Below are 17,011 nucleotides of genomic sequence, written 5' to 3' on the forward strand. Positions count from 1 at the left end.
CAAACCTTTGACAATATTAAGAGAACATCGATGATCTAGAGGGCAGCAGAATGTAAGAAAAGACCACTATTACTGGTGGGTATTGATGCAGAGAAACCATTTGACTGATTAGACTGGGACTTCATGAACATGGCAAATGAAGGATTTGCTTTCCCCTGATACAATTATAAGGTTGATTATGAGTGTATATGAGGGATCTGAGGTGAAAATTAAAGTAGGTGGGGTTCTGTCTGGTACCTTATGCTTAAGTAGAGGATTCAGACAGGGTTGCCCACTTTCCCTTTGTTATTTGCATAATATTTAGAACCACTGGCAAAGAAAATCTAGAAGATTTAGGATCTTTGCCTGGAAGTGTTTAAACGGGTATTTTTTATACCCCAGTTTTTTTTTTTCCTCAGGTAGATAGCAAATTCAGAAATTCAAGGATATTCAAGGATATAATTGGTATGGAAGTCAGGAAAAGCTGGCCCTGTTTGCAGATGATGGTGTTTTATACATGACAAAACCAGAAAGGGACGTTAGTGTTGTAGAGTATTTTAAGACAGTTTCATGTCTTCTCAGGATACAAAATTAATGAAGCTAAAACAAAGGCAGTAGCGGTAAATTATGTACCCACATACGAATTGGTCCAACAATGTCCATATTTATGGGGACATGATAAATTGAAGTATTTATGAGTATGGATTAGAAATCACACTGTTATGGCAGCTAAGGTTATGTGGGAAGAGACTAAACAGAATATATTACAAAAATTGAGAAACTGGAAGCTTTGTTATATGGATATGGACTTGTGGATATGATTTCACATATGATTTATTTGAAGGAAATCTATTATCAGTATGTATACACATACTTATCGTTAAAGTTTGTGCACTGCCTTTTTTTCTTAAGAGGCAGACAAGTTTAAACAGCCGGTACTATTATATGAGCAGGTATCGCTTTAAGAATTTAAAAGACTAAAAGCATAATAACAGCTGTAAATTTGGCGCCAACTTTTAAATATAAGGCCTACTCCTATCATCTACTTTGCTGATGAAGCTGACTATGTGTGGGTGAAAGCGCTCAACTTTTTATCATTGTTTTTTAACGTGTAACAGTTCGTGTTATTACCATTGTGGAATAAATATTTTTTACGTATGTAGAGGTAGTCGTACACTTATTGGTGATTCTGTGGCAATTATACATCAGAAAAGGAAAGGTAATAGAATGGGAGGCCAATAATTTATTTGGACTGCAGGTTAGATATTGCCTTCCCTATCTAGGATTCATATCAGAATATAGGCAAAGAGAAAGAAATTGGAGGCTCTTAAATGAAAGAACAGCATTGGTAGAGTTTTTAATAGAATCTAGAACAGAAACTGCCATTAAAAAAGGGATAATTAGTAGAGTATATAAAATATTCCATGATAACTATAAGAATCAGAGGAGTTTAGAAAGGATTGGGAAGAGTGCTTGGATAAGCAATTCACAAAGAGACAATGGAGGAATATGTGTATCTCCCAAATATGCAACAAAATCTAGAAGATTTAGGATCTTTGCCTGGAAGTGTTTACACATGTATTTTTTATACCCCAGTTTTTTTTTCCTCGTGTAGATAGCAAATTTTGGAGGTGTGATGGGCAGGAAAGAGGTGGGTGGGAACATATCTTTTGGGAGTGTAGTGAGCTGGTAAACTTTAGGGATTCCCTGATGACCGCTTTGTCAGAGATGCTGGGTGAGCGAATTGGATGGACTGGGGAGATGATTTTTCTGAGCTATGATACAGAATCGGAATTACATAGACATAGAAAAGCCTTGCTGAGTCTAATTATGGTGGCTGCCAAAAAAAACAGTTACTAGAAAATTGAAATAAAAGTCTAGACCAACTTTATTAGTAGTAGTGCACAACTGGATTGGGATCTTTAGAAAAGGGGAAGGAGAAAACTACATGGGAAAAATGGGAATTATGGGAACAATATATGCAGAGAAGGAACAAGGTTTAAGAGGCAGGATTTGAATGAGCCATATGATGCTTAACTGACAGTGACTGGCTTTTCTGTGTGATGTATAATGTTTGTGATTACGGTTGTTTCATTGATGTCTGTGATGTGTAATGTTTGCAAGTAAAGTGGTGTCAGTGTTTGTTTTTCATTTATATAAATGTAAGATTGCATACATCATTCATGATAATTTAATAAACATGTTTATTGGGAAAAAAACATTCATATGTAGTATGAAAGACATTTTTGAAAATGCCTTGGCGGCAAATGTTTTAGAATATGAAGTTTCTGGTGTGTGAGGAGCAGAAGTGCTTGCTAGCTGTTTTGGAGTAAAATAGTTGGTATTCTTGGCAGTGAGGAACATTTGGAGGAGAAGCAGTGTATTTTATTTTATTAAAAATCAATTAAGAAAACGCAGACCTATTTCCACTAAAAAAAAAAAAAATCACGCACGCAAAATATGTACAACTCCCATTAAAAACAGCACTGCACATATAAAACGTACACATGAAATTTACATTTTAAAGTAATAATAATAAAAACTACAACCAACCAAAGAGAAAACAATAACATCAGCAAAAACAGACCTGAATTTCAAAATCTATATGTAGTTTAAACTAATATTGTAAATTGCTAATTTTGTAGAGTTTTAATTGCATTTACTGTTTAGGACTATACACTCAAATGTGTTAGCCTTTTCTGAGTTTATTTACTGTATTATTGCATTGTTTAGCCTGTTTTTAACAAAAAAATGGTATCTTGTTTGCTCATTTCCCACCTTTCCTAGCCAGTCCATATCCCAGGCTTTGCTTCTCTCAGGACTTTATTTTATGTGTTCAGAGCTATCCAGACCTTGCTGTGGTAGAGGGAAGTCCTACTGCTTACCAGTGGGAGTGGTGAGCATTGTACTGCCTATCTAACGCTAGAGGAGTGGTTTCCAGCTCTGAAATTGTAATTTTATTAGCCTTTTTGGGCTGATTTCTATCCCTTTCAACTTTCTGGCTTAAAAATGCATGTGTTTGCACATTTTTCACATCGTGCAGCACTGCGAGGCTACAGTTAAACTATTCCAGGTGCCAGAAAGTCTGCTCTTCAAATTTTCCCTTAGAACTAGCTGGTTTCTCAGTAGTAGCACTAAAATCTGAACCCCTGTGACTAGCACTTTCTCTAGAACCTGCTGGAAAGCACTAGGAAGCCTGAAACTGATACAAGCACTCAACTCTCCTTGTCAATAAGAAGAAATTAATCGTAGGCACTAAACAGCCTATAATTGCAAAGTACCTTGCAAAGGTAAGGGAAAACGGCTCTTAAACTTTACAAAAAAAAGCACGTAAACAGGCATGTCCAAGAGTCAGCTTCCAGTGATTTCTCCTGTCCACCTGGTGAAGCTAGGCATACTGGGGCAATACGGCAACTGCCTCATGTGCACAGACAATCCTCTCCTCCTACCACCCAACACTACAACCTGCGAGAGATGCACTTACATAGCTAAACTGGAAGCAAAGCTCTCTCCGGCCAAGATTGTGCTAGACAGTCAAGAAGAGAAGGTTAACACCTGCTTACACCTCAACCAACTCATAGCCATTCAAAACCCACACCATCAACCCCACACATAGCAACACTAAACCCACATATGCGGAGGCTCTTAACATTAACCTGCCCAAGCAACAAGGACCTCCAAAGCTGAAACGCAAACAAACACCAGTCACAACCAAAGTGACACATAGCTCACAACACCAGTGTGCCACCCAACAACAGCCCCTAAGGCAAGACAATGTACCCAACACTTTAGTCATAGGTGACTCTGTAGTCAGGCACACTGATGTCCCACTCACCAGGCTGAACAAGGAGAAAATTACAGTCAGCTGCCTGTCGGGTGCCAGGATCCGCCACATAACGCATGCACTCAAGTCACTCCACAACAAGTACAAATATGACTCTGTCATTGTCCATGCTGGAGTGAATGACTTGAGACGTACCTCCCTGGTCTACATGAAAAGAGACATGGAAGAGCTCTTGGATCATGTGGCCCAGGCAGGTATGACCCTAGCCTGAGTAGCATCCTGCCTTCTCCCAGAATTATACCACAGTATAAGGACAAAATGATTGACTTCAACAATTGGCTAAGCTTCTGGTGTCATTCAAAGGGGATCCAGTATCTGTCTGCCTGGGAAGACATGATCGACATACCACGATGCTTTGCCAGAGATGGTCTGCACCTGTCACCCCTGGGATTCAGGTTACTAGCTACTGCTCTTGCCACCCCTATAGTGCCTTTTTTAAGCAAGGTTCAAAGGATAAAACCACCACCGTACCAGATACAAGCATGCAAAATCTGAAGGTAATGCTACTCAATGCTAGAAGTCTAAACCTTAAAATGCACTCTCTTGAGGCACTCCTAAAAATGGAGAACATCGATATCTGTGCAGTAAGTGAGACCTGGTTCAAGGCTCCAGAGGGCACCCCTGCAATACCAGGCTACAACTCGTACCACACCTTTCGGCCACAAAACCAAGACCAAAACACTAAAGGTGGAGGATTGTCAGTATTCACCAAGGATATTCACACCTCCAGGCTAGTTGCCCAACACAATGCATCTGAAATTCTCCAGGTGCAACTAACACTAGGTAAGACTGCAATCCAAATTGTAGCTTGCTACAGATCCCCCACCATGCCCCAAGATTCTCACTACACCTTTCTAAACATACTGGAAAATATTAAGATACAACCAAACACCCTAATACTGGGTGATTTCAACTACCCTGCCATTAACTGGGAAAACTACTTGGGTACCAACTCCTTTTCCCAACGGTTCTTGGAATTCATAAATTCCAACGCCCTGGATCAACTAATCCATTGTCCCACCAGGGGCTCTAATATCCTAGACCTGATCATTACCAACATGAGAGATAGATGCTCCACACCAGTGGTCACCCCCTCATTGGTCAGGTCTGACCATAAGCAAATCGCCCTTGACATCCACATCCCTTACCCCAGTAAGGAAACCTCCTTAAAAATTTCTCCAAAGCCAACTTCATGCTACTGAAGTCAGAAGTGACAAACTTCATGACACCCATGCAGACGGGATCTGAAAGTTCAACTGCAGAATCCTACACTAAGGCACTGTATGAGCACATCCACTCGTGCATGAATCGTGCTATCCCAAATAGAACCAAGATGCTCTTCTCCAAAAAAAGAAAGCCAATCTGGTGGTCCCCAGCTATAAACAAACTATACAACAGAAGGAAGAAACTGTAGCAGAAAAGAGAAAAAATCCCAGGATGCAAAAAACTCCCTCACCAGCCTCAGTAAGAAGCTGAGATCCCTCATAAAATCCTCAAAAACTAGTTACGAAGATAAAATTGCCAAAGATTCCAAAGACAACCACAGGACATTCTATAGTTATGTCAAGAATCTAAATGGCAATGCTCAGATCTGCTCTGAGCTACAACAGAATGGCATTAAATATACTGATCCCAAGGATATTGCCAATATCCTGGCAGATCAATTTAGTGCCAACTTCATGCCCCCCTCACCCCCTAAACGGCCCATCTCAATACCAAAAGATTGTCAAATTCCGGTAATCACGGCTACCCAGGTAGAAACCGCACTCTCCAAAGCTAAGAATAAAGCATCCATGGGATCAGATGACATCCTAGGCTGTGTACTACATGAACTACAAAATGAACTGGCACCTCACCTAAGTGTCATGTTTAATCATAGCCTCACCTCAGGCTTCATGCCCACTGAGTGGCACACAGCGACAGTTATTCCACTCCACAAAGGGGGATCCGCCTTGGATCCCGGGAACTACTGTCCCATCAGTCTGACAAACCTGATCTGCAAGGGCATGGAACGCATTATCATGGAACTTATAAACAAAGACATTGGCAACCTTCAAACACTGGACCCCACCCAGTTTGGGTTTGTGAAGGGCCGATCTTGTCTCCTGAATCTGATTGACTTCTTCGAGTCAGTCTCCAGAGCTGTGGACGAGGGTAAGGTGGTCCACACAGCCTATCTGGACCTCTCCAAGGCCTTTGACACCATACTCCACTCTGGAATCATAGATAAATTTACAAAGCCGGGCATAAATCCCTACATCACTCGATGGGTTGCCAGCTGGCTTACTGACAGAACCCAGACTGTAAAAGTAGCCGACTCGAAATCCAGCTCCAGACAAGTGGAGTATCTCAGGGTTCAGTCCTGGGACCACTCTTGTTTGGCATCTACGTCTCTGAAGTACAGGCCAACACTAAGGGTCTCCGGCTAACAAAGTTCGCAGATGACCACAAACTGAGAGTCATTATTGAATCCCCAAATGATGTAGATATTCTACAAAAGGGCCTTACAGAAACAAGATGCCTGTTGCCAGAGCCATGGGCTCAAGCTTAATGCCAAGAAATGTATAGTTATCCCCTTTGGAAAAAACATGTACCCATGAATTACCAAATAGGTGGCAGTACACTAAACATTGAAAGTGTGATATGAGACTTAGGGACAGTGGTCTCACTTTCAATAGCCACATCGTCACAACAGTCAGGAAATCCTTCTATGTGGCACACCTCATCATTAAGGGCTTTTCATCCAGAAAAAAGGAGGTCATTGTCCCACTGTACTCATCCCTCATTAGACCCATTATAGAGTATAATGCCCCATTTGGTATGTACCTCACAAGACATCTGCAACAGCTGGAAAGGCCACAGAAATACCTCACTAAGAGAATCACAGGCCTAAAGCAGATGCCATATGCTGACCATCTAAAAAAATTCCAGCTGTACTCTGTGGCATATCGTCTACTCAGAGGTGATCTCTGCTTAACATACAAGGCCATGTCAAACCCTGAGCTGCTGGACATGCTCCACTTAAAGAAATCCCAATCCCTCAGAACCACACGCTCCAGGGATCTAAACCTTGTCATCACATTGAGCAAAACATGCTGGAGGGTTAGGTTCCTGACCCAGAGCCTCCCCATACTCTGGAATAGACTGCTCATACATGTCAAGCAGAGCGCCTCCTTGGCCCTCTTCAAAAGGAACCTTGATGATTGGATGGGAGATAGGAAATTTACCCCGGGGATCATGTCAGTCGCCCTGCTAGACAGGGGTCCAGAGAAGTAAATATTGTGGGAAGAAATATCCAAGGAATTGTTATGGCTAGGCTTGTAAAGGCCCTAGGGCCGATAGCCTAGTACCAACCTATGTATACACAGCTGTGCTTGTCTTGTGGCAACAGTTCCAGCAGCTCCATTTACCACAGATATCTATAAGAGTGTGTGTGTGTGTGTGTGTGTGTGTGTGTGTGTGTGTGTGTGTGTGTGTGTGTGTGTGTGTTTTAATTTTATATATATATATATATATATATATATATATATATATATATATAAAGCACACACACCCATGTATAATCTCAAACCCCTCTTTAGACACATGCTAGCTTGCCATGCTTAAGTAAGGAGCTGACATAGTACTGAGGGATATTCCTATTTTCAGTCCCAATTTACCCCTGTTCAGGATGTCCCTGTTTTTTGGAGTTGTGTCCCTGTTTTCAGGCTTAATTTACCCCTTCACACAATTTTCTGAATCTCCATCTTCAAGTCTGATATTTTTTGAACTGGTCTAGTACACAGAAACCACACTATATGATGTATAGTGACAACAATAATATACATCATACAACTCCTTTTTTCTGAAACAAAAATAAATGACCTTGTGTAGCAGAATTTTGTTGTACATTTCGTAAATGTCTACAGATCTTACATTATCTCATTGTTAATGTGCTTATGTTTTTCAATCATTTTTGTCACCCTGTGTTTTTAAAAGTGTTTGAGTATTATCCTACATTCCTATTGGAGGTGGGAAGAGTTGTGTGCTAGTTGGTATTCAAATTTTATGCTAATTATATGCCCAGTTTTATAGCTGTCTGTTCCTATTTTAAATGACTGCCGGTTGAGAGGTATGACATCAGTTCATCTTCTTTCATCAGTGTCTGTGCAGCTGTGAAGTGCCTGCTGCTTTTATTTTGTCAGGTGCACAGCCTGCTAATGCTGTACACCTTTATCATCTCTCAGTGAATTTTCCAGGTGGCACATCCAGTGATTTATCACTTCAGGGTGCATAGGCTGCTCATGTTTTCTGCCCTTCTAAATATCCTTTCATCCACTTCTCTATCTGTAGCAGTGGCGGGGTCCCATACATCCTGCTTTGCTGAGTCCTCTGATCGTTTATTCATGCCGCAGTTGTATTCAGTATGCTGCTACCACAGAAAGTTTAGTCAGCTCAAGGTTCTATAGTGTACCTGTTTTTCCTGCAGCATGGTGCTTGTGTGCTGATGACTCTTCAGTGCTGTCTGATGTTCTTCGTGTTTCACTGTTGCAGTCATCGCATTTGGGTTATCCCTGCAAGGGTAGCCCTCAGCCGGCCTGAATACCAGAGACTTAGTATTTCTGCATCGATTGCTGTAGTTTGGAGACTGGCGTCAGGTCATCAGGGGTATAAATGAAGGCAGCCGATGCCATTACATCAGTCTTTCTTGCCATGGAGCCAGAAGCAGTTTGCACGAGTGCTGGTCAGCCGCTGCCTGAGTTTTGTTTCTGAATTGAAGTTGAAGTCTTCGAAAGTTAAGTACCCCATTGGGGATCCTTTTTTCTTGCACTAACCAATGTCAGAAAAAGTTAATAACTGTCTCACCTGTGGAAAGCAGATACCACACCGGGACTTCCATTCCTACAACATCACTTGCCTAGGCCCAGACCGCGACGTCCCTCATTGTTGGTTCTGTGATTTGTGTAACGCCAGAAATATTCATCGTCGGGCCCTTATTGTAGCCAGATATTTCCGTTTACAGTCGTTGAATTCTGATATGGCTTCCGTAAGCCATCCAACAGCAGACCTTCTGAAAAAACATAAAGATAAAGACAGAGACAGACTGCACAGGGCTAAACCTTCCGACAATGCTACTGCCAAGCTGGTCGTCAGTTCTCCGGAATTCATTGAGATGCCCACTTCAGTTAATTCAAAGGCCTCTAACAAGACCCTTTCGGAGTCCGGTATGCCACAGAACTCTTTATTTTCTAAGGATCCTGCAGTCGTCTCTACCTTGGATGGGTCCAGAGCCGCTGTGCAGGCACCAACTTCCGAGGAAGTCCTTCGCAACATCAACTCCAGACATAAACCGATGCCTTCTTTCACGGCTACAGTTCTTTCTAAACCACTTGAGTTCCTTAGGCCCAGGGATCAAACCACCCCTAAGAAACCACCTTCCAGCCATTCTTTGGTGCCTGCTCCCTTGCCCCAGTCACAAATGCTTAAAATGGCAGAAGACCTTATCATGCTGATTAGGGGAAGCCAAGCCACTCACTCAAAAAGAAAAAATTTTGTCTGAACAAGAGTCAGGTGAATCTGATGCATCTGACTATGAAGACATGCAGCCCCTCTCTGCATATGAGGATTCTGATGCAGAGGAATCTGTTCCTTCAGCCTCTCCTCCAGAGGATTTTTCCTTTGGGGAAGCCCTGCATACTGTAAGGGAGCATTTCAAATGGGAGAGTCAAGACTACCCTCAGTCTAAAAAGAGACTCGGAGAATTAATGGACCTTCCACAGCACAGGCCCTTAGCCATCCCCCAAGTCCTAGATGTGGTAGATGATGTCTTCCTTGAATCCAGCTTGACTCCAGATGCCCTTCCTCCTGCTCCCAGAAAGCCATACAGGTTCTACAGAGTCCCTGACTCTCACAAATATCTCTTTTAAAACCCAACAGCGGACCTTGAGGTCATTACTCAAGGCCCAAAAGGGTTTAAAGCTGCTTCAGCTAAGAATCCCACCCCTTCAGACAGGGATTCCAGAGCTCTGGACAGATGGGGTAAAAAAGTATACACCTCAGCTTGTCAGTTCCATATGCTTAAATATCAGCAACATACATTGGAACTCCTTAAACAAAAAATTACTTCCTTTCCTGCATGGGCAGAATCTACAGATTTACAGGAATTAATGCACTCTGCTGGTCAAGTAACTAAACACACCTTGCACTGCGGTTTTGATGCCCTATAAGCTTCTTGCAGGGCAGCAGTCAATGGATCTGTCATTAGAAGACATGCATGGCTTAAGGAGCAACCCCTTGCCAGACCATGTCAAATCAAAATTGTTGGATGCACCATTGCACAAAGATTACTTATTTGGTACTAAAGCAGAAGAGGTGTTACAAAAGATGGAAGGAAAAGGAAAATCTATGCAGACTGTTAAAGATTTCTTACAGGTACAGCTCCCTAGGTTCAGCAGGCATTTTGCTTCCAAGCCCTGGTCCTTTCCTGCACCTAGTAAACAGGGCCAACCTAGGCCCCATGGAAACAGACCTCCAAAACAGCAGTCCCATGGGTTGCAGAGATCTAAGAAGTGGACTGCCTCCACTTCAAAACCAGGGAGTTCTAAGCCACCCCCTTATGGCAAAAACTCAGAATGACTCACCCCCTCCCTACCTCGCCTCTGCCCACCATCACATACCCCTGGGAGGAAGACTCTCCTTTTATTCAAGCACCTAGGCCATCATTACCAAGGACCAATGGGTTCTGAACATTGTGTCTCAGGGTACAAATTCTCCTTCCACACCCTTCCAACCCCCAAAGGGTTCCCAGATCTACCACCAACTCAGTGGGCAGAGGCTCAAAAGCAAATCCATACCCTACTCTCCTTGGGAGCAGTAGAACACATTCCTGCAGAGAATGGCATGGAAAGTAGATGCCCTGTCCTTCCCCTGGGTAATCCTCTCGGTCTATACTTCTCCTCCCCTACCTCTCATTCCCAAGGTACTGATCAAAATAAGGAAGGAAAAACCAAGGACCATTCTCATAGCTCCAGACTGGCCCAGATAGCACTGCTACCCCTTGCTGTGCAGCCTGTCCCCACTGCCCCCATGGAATCTTCCTCGGGTTCCCAACCTCCTAACCCAGAGGGCAGGGGAATTTATGCACCCCCAATTGCAGGCACTCAGTTTGGCAGCTTGGCTTATAACCTGACCTCTGACCAATCTGCTGTCCTCAGTAAACAGGTTCTGGATGTTACCCGAGAGGCCAGACGCCCTAGCACCAGAAAGTCTTATGCAGATAAATGGAAAAGGTTCTGCACCTGGATCCAGGCTAAGGGGGCCAGTACGGCACAGCCCTCCATTCCTCTTATCCTGGAATACTTAGCTGACCTACTACACAGTGGTCTCTCTTTCTCCTCTATAAAAATACACACCTATTTTCACTCATTTTCCCACTGAGCAGCCTCTTTTTTCACACCCTCTGATCAAGCAGTTCCTCAGAGGGACTGACAACTTGAGGCCCCCCAGAAGGGCACCAACACCGGCTTAGGACTTTAACTTTGTCTTGGAAAAGCTCACCCTACCTCCATTCAAACCAGCTTCTTCTGCAGAGCTAAAATTTCTCTCCTGGAAGGCAGCCTTCCTCCAGTCCATCCCTTCATCCAGAAGAATCTCTGAGCTGCAAGCACTCAAGGCAGTGGGAACCCTTCATCATCTTCCATGCACACAGGGTATCCCTCAGAACTAATCCATCCTTCATGCCCAAGGTGGTATCCAGTGTGGCTCTCAACCAATCCATACATTTGCCTACCTTCTTTCCTAACCCTCAAAACAAGGGGAAAAGGATTCTGCACTCTCTAGATGTGCACAGACAGCTCAGATACTATCTGGACAGGACTAAACCCTTCAGAAAATCTTATCAACTGCGTTAGGACCCACTCCTTTAGAGCAGCCTCCACCTCTGCAGCATTCCTCAGAGGGGTCCCCACCAGGGACATCCTGGAGGCTGCCACCTGGACATCTGTTCATACTGTTGCCAAACATGACCACCTGTCTCTCTTCTCTAAATCCAGAGCCAGTTTTTCCTCTGCAGTCTTGCAGGGTATGCTAGCCAGCCCCTAGCTTCCTTGACTGCCTCCACCCATTTCCTCAGCATTGGGAATCTACCCAAATGTGATGACTGCAGCAGTGAAACACGAAGAACATAGTACAGTTGTGTATACTTACCATAAATGTAGATGTCCGAGTGTCTCCACTGTTGCAGTCCCGGTTTCCCTCTCTCCTTCCCACTTTTTCTTTTTGTTACCTTTCTTCCTTGTGGTTCTCCTTTCCTTAGAAGGGACACATTGGTATTTTTTCCACTGGTGAGGTACTGCCACCAGAGCCTGGCCTCCTACTTTGGGGCCTCCTGACTGGTTAGGGCAATAAAAACTGATGTAATGGTATCAGCTGCCTTCCTTTGTACCCCTGACAACCTGATGTTAGTCTCCAAGTGACAGCAACCGACACAGAAATACTAAGTCTCTGATTTTTAGGTTGGCTGAGAGCCACCCCAGCAATGATAACCCAAATGTGAAGACTGCAACAGTGAAGGCACTCGAACATCACAACTGTACTTTAATTATATGCCTGTTCATACAGTGAGCAAGACAGCCTCCAGCTTACACCTTAAACTATGAAGCAAGGGCTTATTTTTGCAGACTGGCTCCTGCTTTGTGGACCTTAGTTGGAGAATTTGTTGTAAGAAGAGATACTATTTTTCCCTTCTAGCACTCTCTTAAAGAACAGTTTTTCATGTTGATGTATCGCCACTACTTATCAAACTTCTATACTACATCAACTCATTATACCTGTCTTTACATGGAACAATTTCATCCTTGTATTTTCAGCTTATGTTTAAAAAGTCATTGTGTGTGTAATGTCAGTGCTATGTATATTGTAGATCCAAAACTCAGTCTACTTTTCTCTATTTGTAACCTTTGCTACTGTTTACCTATATTGATGTAGCTCTTTGTTTTGCAGTCAGTGTATTATAATATTTGCACCAGGTGAACCAAGATGACATATTAATGTTTACTTGCTGTCATTGTGGTCTTGGCTGTGGCTGAATAAAAAAAATCATTTGACCAGTCCACCAGTGTTGGAGATGAAATGCCAGTTTGATTTGAAAGAAAATGTTTAAATGTTTTTTGTCTGGTTCTGAGAAATGATACTGGTCATTTTCATAACATGACACGAAAATGGCTGTTTTGTAATGTTTCATATCCAACTTTTGAACATTCCCAAAATCTGGAGGGTGAATTTACCAGTGCAATGCAGTTTTACAATTTTGGTGCTTCTCACATATCTTTAACCATTTTCCAGCAAGTGTTTTCCATACTTTTACATGTATTATTATAATGCATGACAAAGTTGTAGCCGTGAAAAATTAAAACTTATTGGAAAGATAGTTCTTCGGGGTGACTACAAAATTACTTTTAAAACTAAATCATGCAGTGGCAAAATCACAACAAATAGAGACCCCAACTATGGAAGCCACTTGATGGAAGAAACGTTAAACATACTAAATGTTGGATGGAAACACATGCAGATTTTGCACATAGGCAGTAACAGGCCTGGTGTAGAGTATCAGCAGGAATGAGTGAAAGTGGCGGCAGTAGAAAAGGCAAAGGATTAGGGGTTCTGTTCAGTCATGGCCTGGAGCACAACAAAGGCAGAATGAGAGGACAGTGTCAGGAGCTAACAGAATGTTGGGGTGTATCGTCAGGGTGATAACATCACAGAAGCAAAAAAGTAATGCTTCCATTCTATGCAGCCATAGTCAGACCACACCTTAAATACTGCAGGTAGTTCTGGAGGCCATATAGGAACATCGGGTTGCTGGAAGGAATTTAGAGAAAAAAATACTAGAAGAGTCTGTGGGATGAAGGTGACAGAGTATGACCAAGAGGATAGAAGGGCTAGCTGTTTTCTCAACTTAGATCAAAAGAGTGAGGGTGACATGATAATTTGTTGACAAGATTATATCAAGGAAGTGTGAAGGAGTCATTCTTAACAAGAGGACAGAGGGGGGAAATAGGCAGCACAGGCAGACTGTTGTAAGGACTAAGTGTTTCCTGGATCTTCAAAAGTACTTTTTTTGCAGAGAGGTTTGTTGACTCATGATATGGACTGGAATGGGTGTTGGAAAGAGAATCCAAACAGCCATTTAAGGAGGCATTTGCATACCTGGACATAATATTGCAGCCTATGGTCAAGAAGTACTGTTATCACATGGAAGCCACTACTCCCTTATTTCAGTTCCCCAACATTAGAAGTAATATGGTGTCAGAGCACTGGCGTACTTCATGTGTAAGTTACCTGCATGGATTAGCAGCAGGGATTCAGGTAAGGAAACCTAATGGGCTCACTTGAATTGTTTTGATCCTTTGAAATGAACCATAAGTAGTTTATTACCCAAGTTTGTTTTCATTTGATGCAGATACAAGCAAATGCAAATATATATATATATATATATATATATATATATATATATATATATATATATATATATATATATATGTGTGTGTGTGTGTGTGTGTGTGTGCGCGCGCACAGAAATAACACCCACACTTCTTAGCATACTTTTTCAGTTAATGTCTATAGCCTTATTGTCGAATGAGAGAGAGAGAGAGATGAGTATAGTTTAATTGGAGTATATTCACAGAATAGTTAATGGTTATTTAACTCTACCATATACAGCTTCCTTTTTGAAGAAGAATTTATTGAACTCCTGACTGTGTATGCTTTGTAAGCTAGGCTGTAATTTCAGCTTTCTCCCCTTTGATCCTTTCAGGGTGTCAGCAGCCTGTGGGACTGTCCTATGGAAAAGCCAAGGTGTGTAGTTACAGTGGTTGGTACTACTGTGACGTATGCCATGTGGATGACACTTTCTTTATACCCGCACGACTGGTTCATAACTGGGACACAGCACGGCACAAGGTTGTTTTTTCTGTTTTATTTCTGAATTTGAAATGTTTAATTTTGCAAGTGATGAAACTTCCACTACCTGAATGGAAGCATACTCGAATATTTTAAGTGTCATTTTCTTTCAGTTTCTAATGATATTTAATTTAAAGCACGGGTAAGTTGAATCAGTAGAACATATAACTATTGTCTTTTTTCACTTTATTCTTCCTATTCTGCTGGAACTTCACCTTCCTGTACTACATATGGCTTGCATTACAAAAGAAAAAAAAAATGATAACTGGGGCTAGATGGTGAAAATGTTCATCATAAGGATTGTTGCTGCAATGATTTCATAATATGAATGCATTCATCTGCAATATGCTATCAGTCTCCTGACCAGGTCTTCAGAATAGTGGAGCCAGTCATTACCAATTCAGGGCACTGCACTTTGGACTCACCACAGCCCCCAGGGTGTTCACGACATGTATGGCAGTGGTAGCAGCTCACTTGAGACTGCAAGGATTCCGTGTGTTTCCATATTTGGACGACAGGCTCATTACCGCTCCAACCTGGCATCTATTGATAGAGGCAAGGGATTATGTTCTCAACACCTGCGTGCACCTAAGAATAACTGCAAATGAGAAATCTCAACTGTCTCCAACTCTGACTTTACAGTTTATAAGGGCAGTGCTGAATATGACAACAACCATAGCATCCCTTCCCCCAGTGAGAATTCAAAAAATCATAACTCGGGTTCAGAAAATAATTCACAGCAAGAAGGTACCTGCTCACCTAATTATACAGACCCTAGGTTCTATGGCAGTAACAATAACCCTAGTACCCCTAGCCAGATATCACATGAGAATTCTACAATGGCTGCTGGCATCTTAATGATCTATGCAATAACAACCCATGTCATACCAGATTCTGATCACCAACCATTTCAGGAAGTATCTAGCTTGGTGGATTCCCTCCAAAGAAATTCATCCTTTCAGAACCCAAGGCCATAGTGACCATGGATGCCTCCCAGATGGGGTGGGGAGGGGCATTTCTGGGCAAGACTGTCCAAGGCACTTGGTCCCCCTTAGAGGCCAACTTGCATATCAATGTTCTGGACCAAGAACGGTGCTTTTAGCATTGCAAGCCTTTCAACTAGTACTTCCTGTGGGAACAGTTGCAACTGAAACAGACAATATGTCAGTAGTTTGGAACAACAGCAAACAGGGAAGAAGCAAATCTTATCCCCTTTGTCGAAAAGCACTCAGTGTGTGCCAGGGATGATCTCTTCCAACCTCTTTCTGATAGCCGCTTGCATTCTGGGGAGTTCCAATGTGATAACAGACAAACTGAGCAGATGTATTCTTCAGCCTCACAAGTAGTCTCTCAATCCAAAAGTAACGGAAAAGATTTTCCATCAAAGGGGCCAGCCTTGCTGCAACCTGTTCACCTCTCTCCTAAACAACAAGTGCAGCAACTACTTTGCCCTGATTTCCCCCTCTGAAGAAGTCACCAAGAGATGCTGTTCTCCACACTTGGCCCTCTGAACTCCTATATGCCTTTGCCCCGGTACCTCTAATTCAAAAATTCTTACAGAAAACACTCAGGTTGAAGAGGAAAGTAATCCTCATTGCCCCCTTTTGGCCTTGACAGTTATGGTTCCCCTTTCTATGGCCTTATCTGATTCACTGACCTTGAACTCTGGACCTGGCTCCAGATCTTCTGTCCCATCCAGATGGACTAGTTCATCCAGACATTCTGAACCTCCAGCTGACAGCATGGTTCCTCCATTTCCATTAGTTGCCAGGTGTCTTGACCTTTCTTCCCTGGTATGCCATATAGCTTCTGGTAAGCCTTCCACCCATAAACTATATACTTGTAAATGAAAGAGATTTACCATTTGGGCTTGTGAAAGGGAGACTGGACCCCTTTTCCACTTCTGTTGATAATATTTTAGATTTCGTAGCCTCTCTATTCAGTGCAAGAGCTTCCTCTATTACCATCAGAATACAACTAGCAGCAATTTCAAATTTCCATGATGGTTTGGAAGAACGTTCATTGGCTTCTCATAGACTTTGTAAGTCATTTTTAAAAGTGACACTTTTGTTGAAACTGCCTTTCAAAGATCTTACTCCACCTTGGAACCTAAACCTACTGTTGCAAACCATTGTACATTCAACCTTCAAACCATCTGCAGACTGTGATCTAAAGTATTTGTCATGCAAAACATTATTTTTAGTAGCAGTAACTTCTGCTTGAAGAATTTCAGAATTTCAGGCCTTATCA

General features: G+C 42.4%; 1 protein-coding gene across 3 annotated transcripts in view; it reads left to right on the forward strand.

Annotated features, from left to right (window-relative positions):
• PLEKHM3 (pleckstrin homology domain containing M3) overlaps positions 1-17,011 on the forward strand; it is a 1,264,948-nt gene that overhangs the window by 510,665 nt on the left and 737,272 nt on the right. For all 3 annotated transcript variants that reach the window (XM_044060533.1, XM_044060535.1, XM_044060536.1), the window contains exon 4: positions 14,616-14,761. In XM_044060533.1, coding sequence (XP_043916468.1) covers positions 14,616-14,761 — 146 coding nt within the window. The remainder of the gene's footprint in view (positions 1-14,615; positions 14,762-17,011) is intronic.

The sequence above is a fragment of the Protopterus annectens genome, chromosome 2.part0 (assembly GCF_019279795.1).
Source record: "Protopterus annectens isolate FY-2018-M chromosome 2.part0, PAN1.0, whole genome shotgun sequence".
NCBI classification, from domain to species: domain Eukaryota; kingdom Metazoa; phylum Chordata; order Ceratodontiformes; family Protopteridae; genus Protopterus; species Protopterus annectens.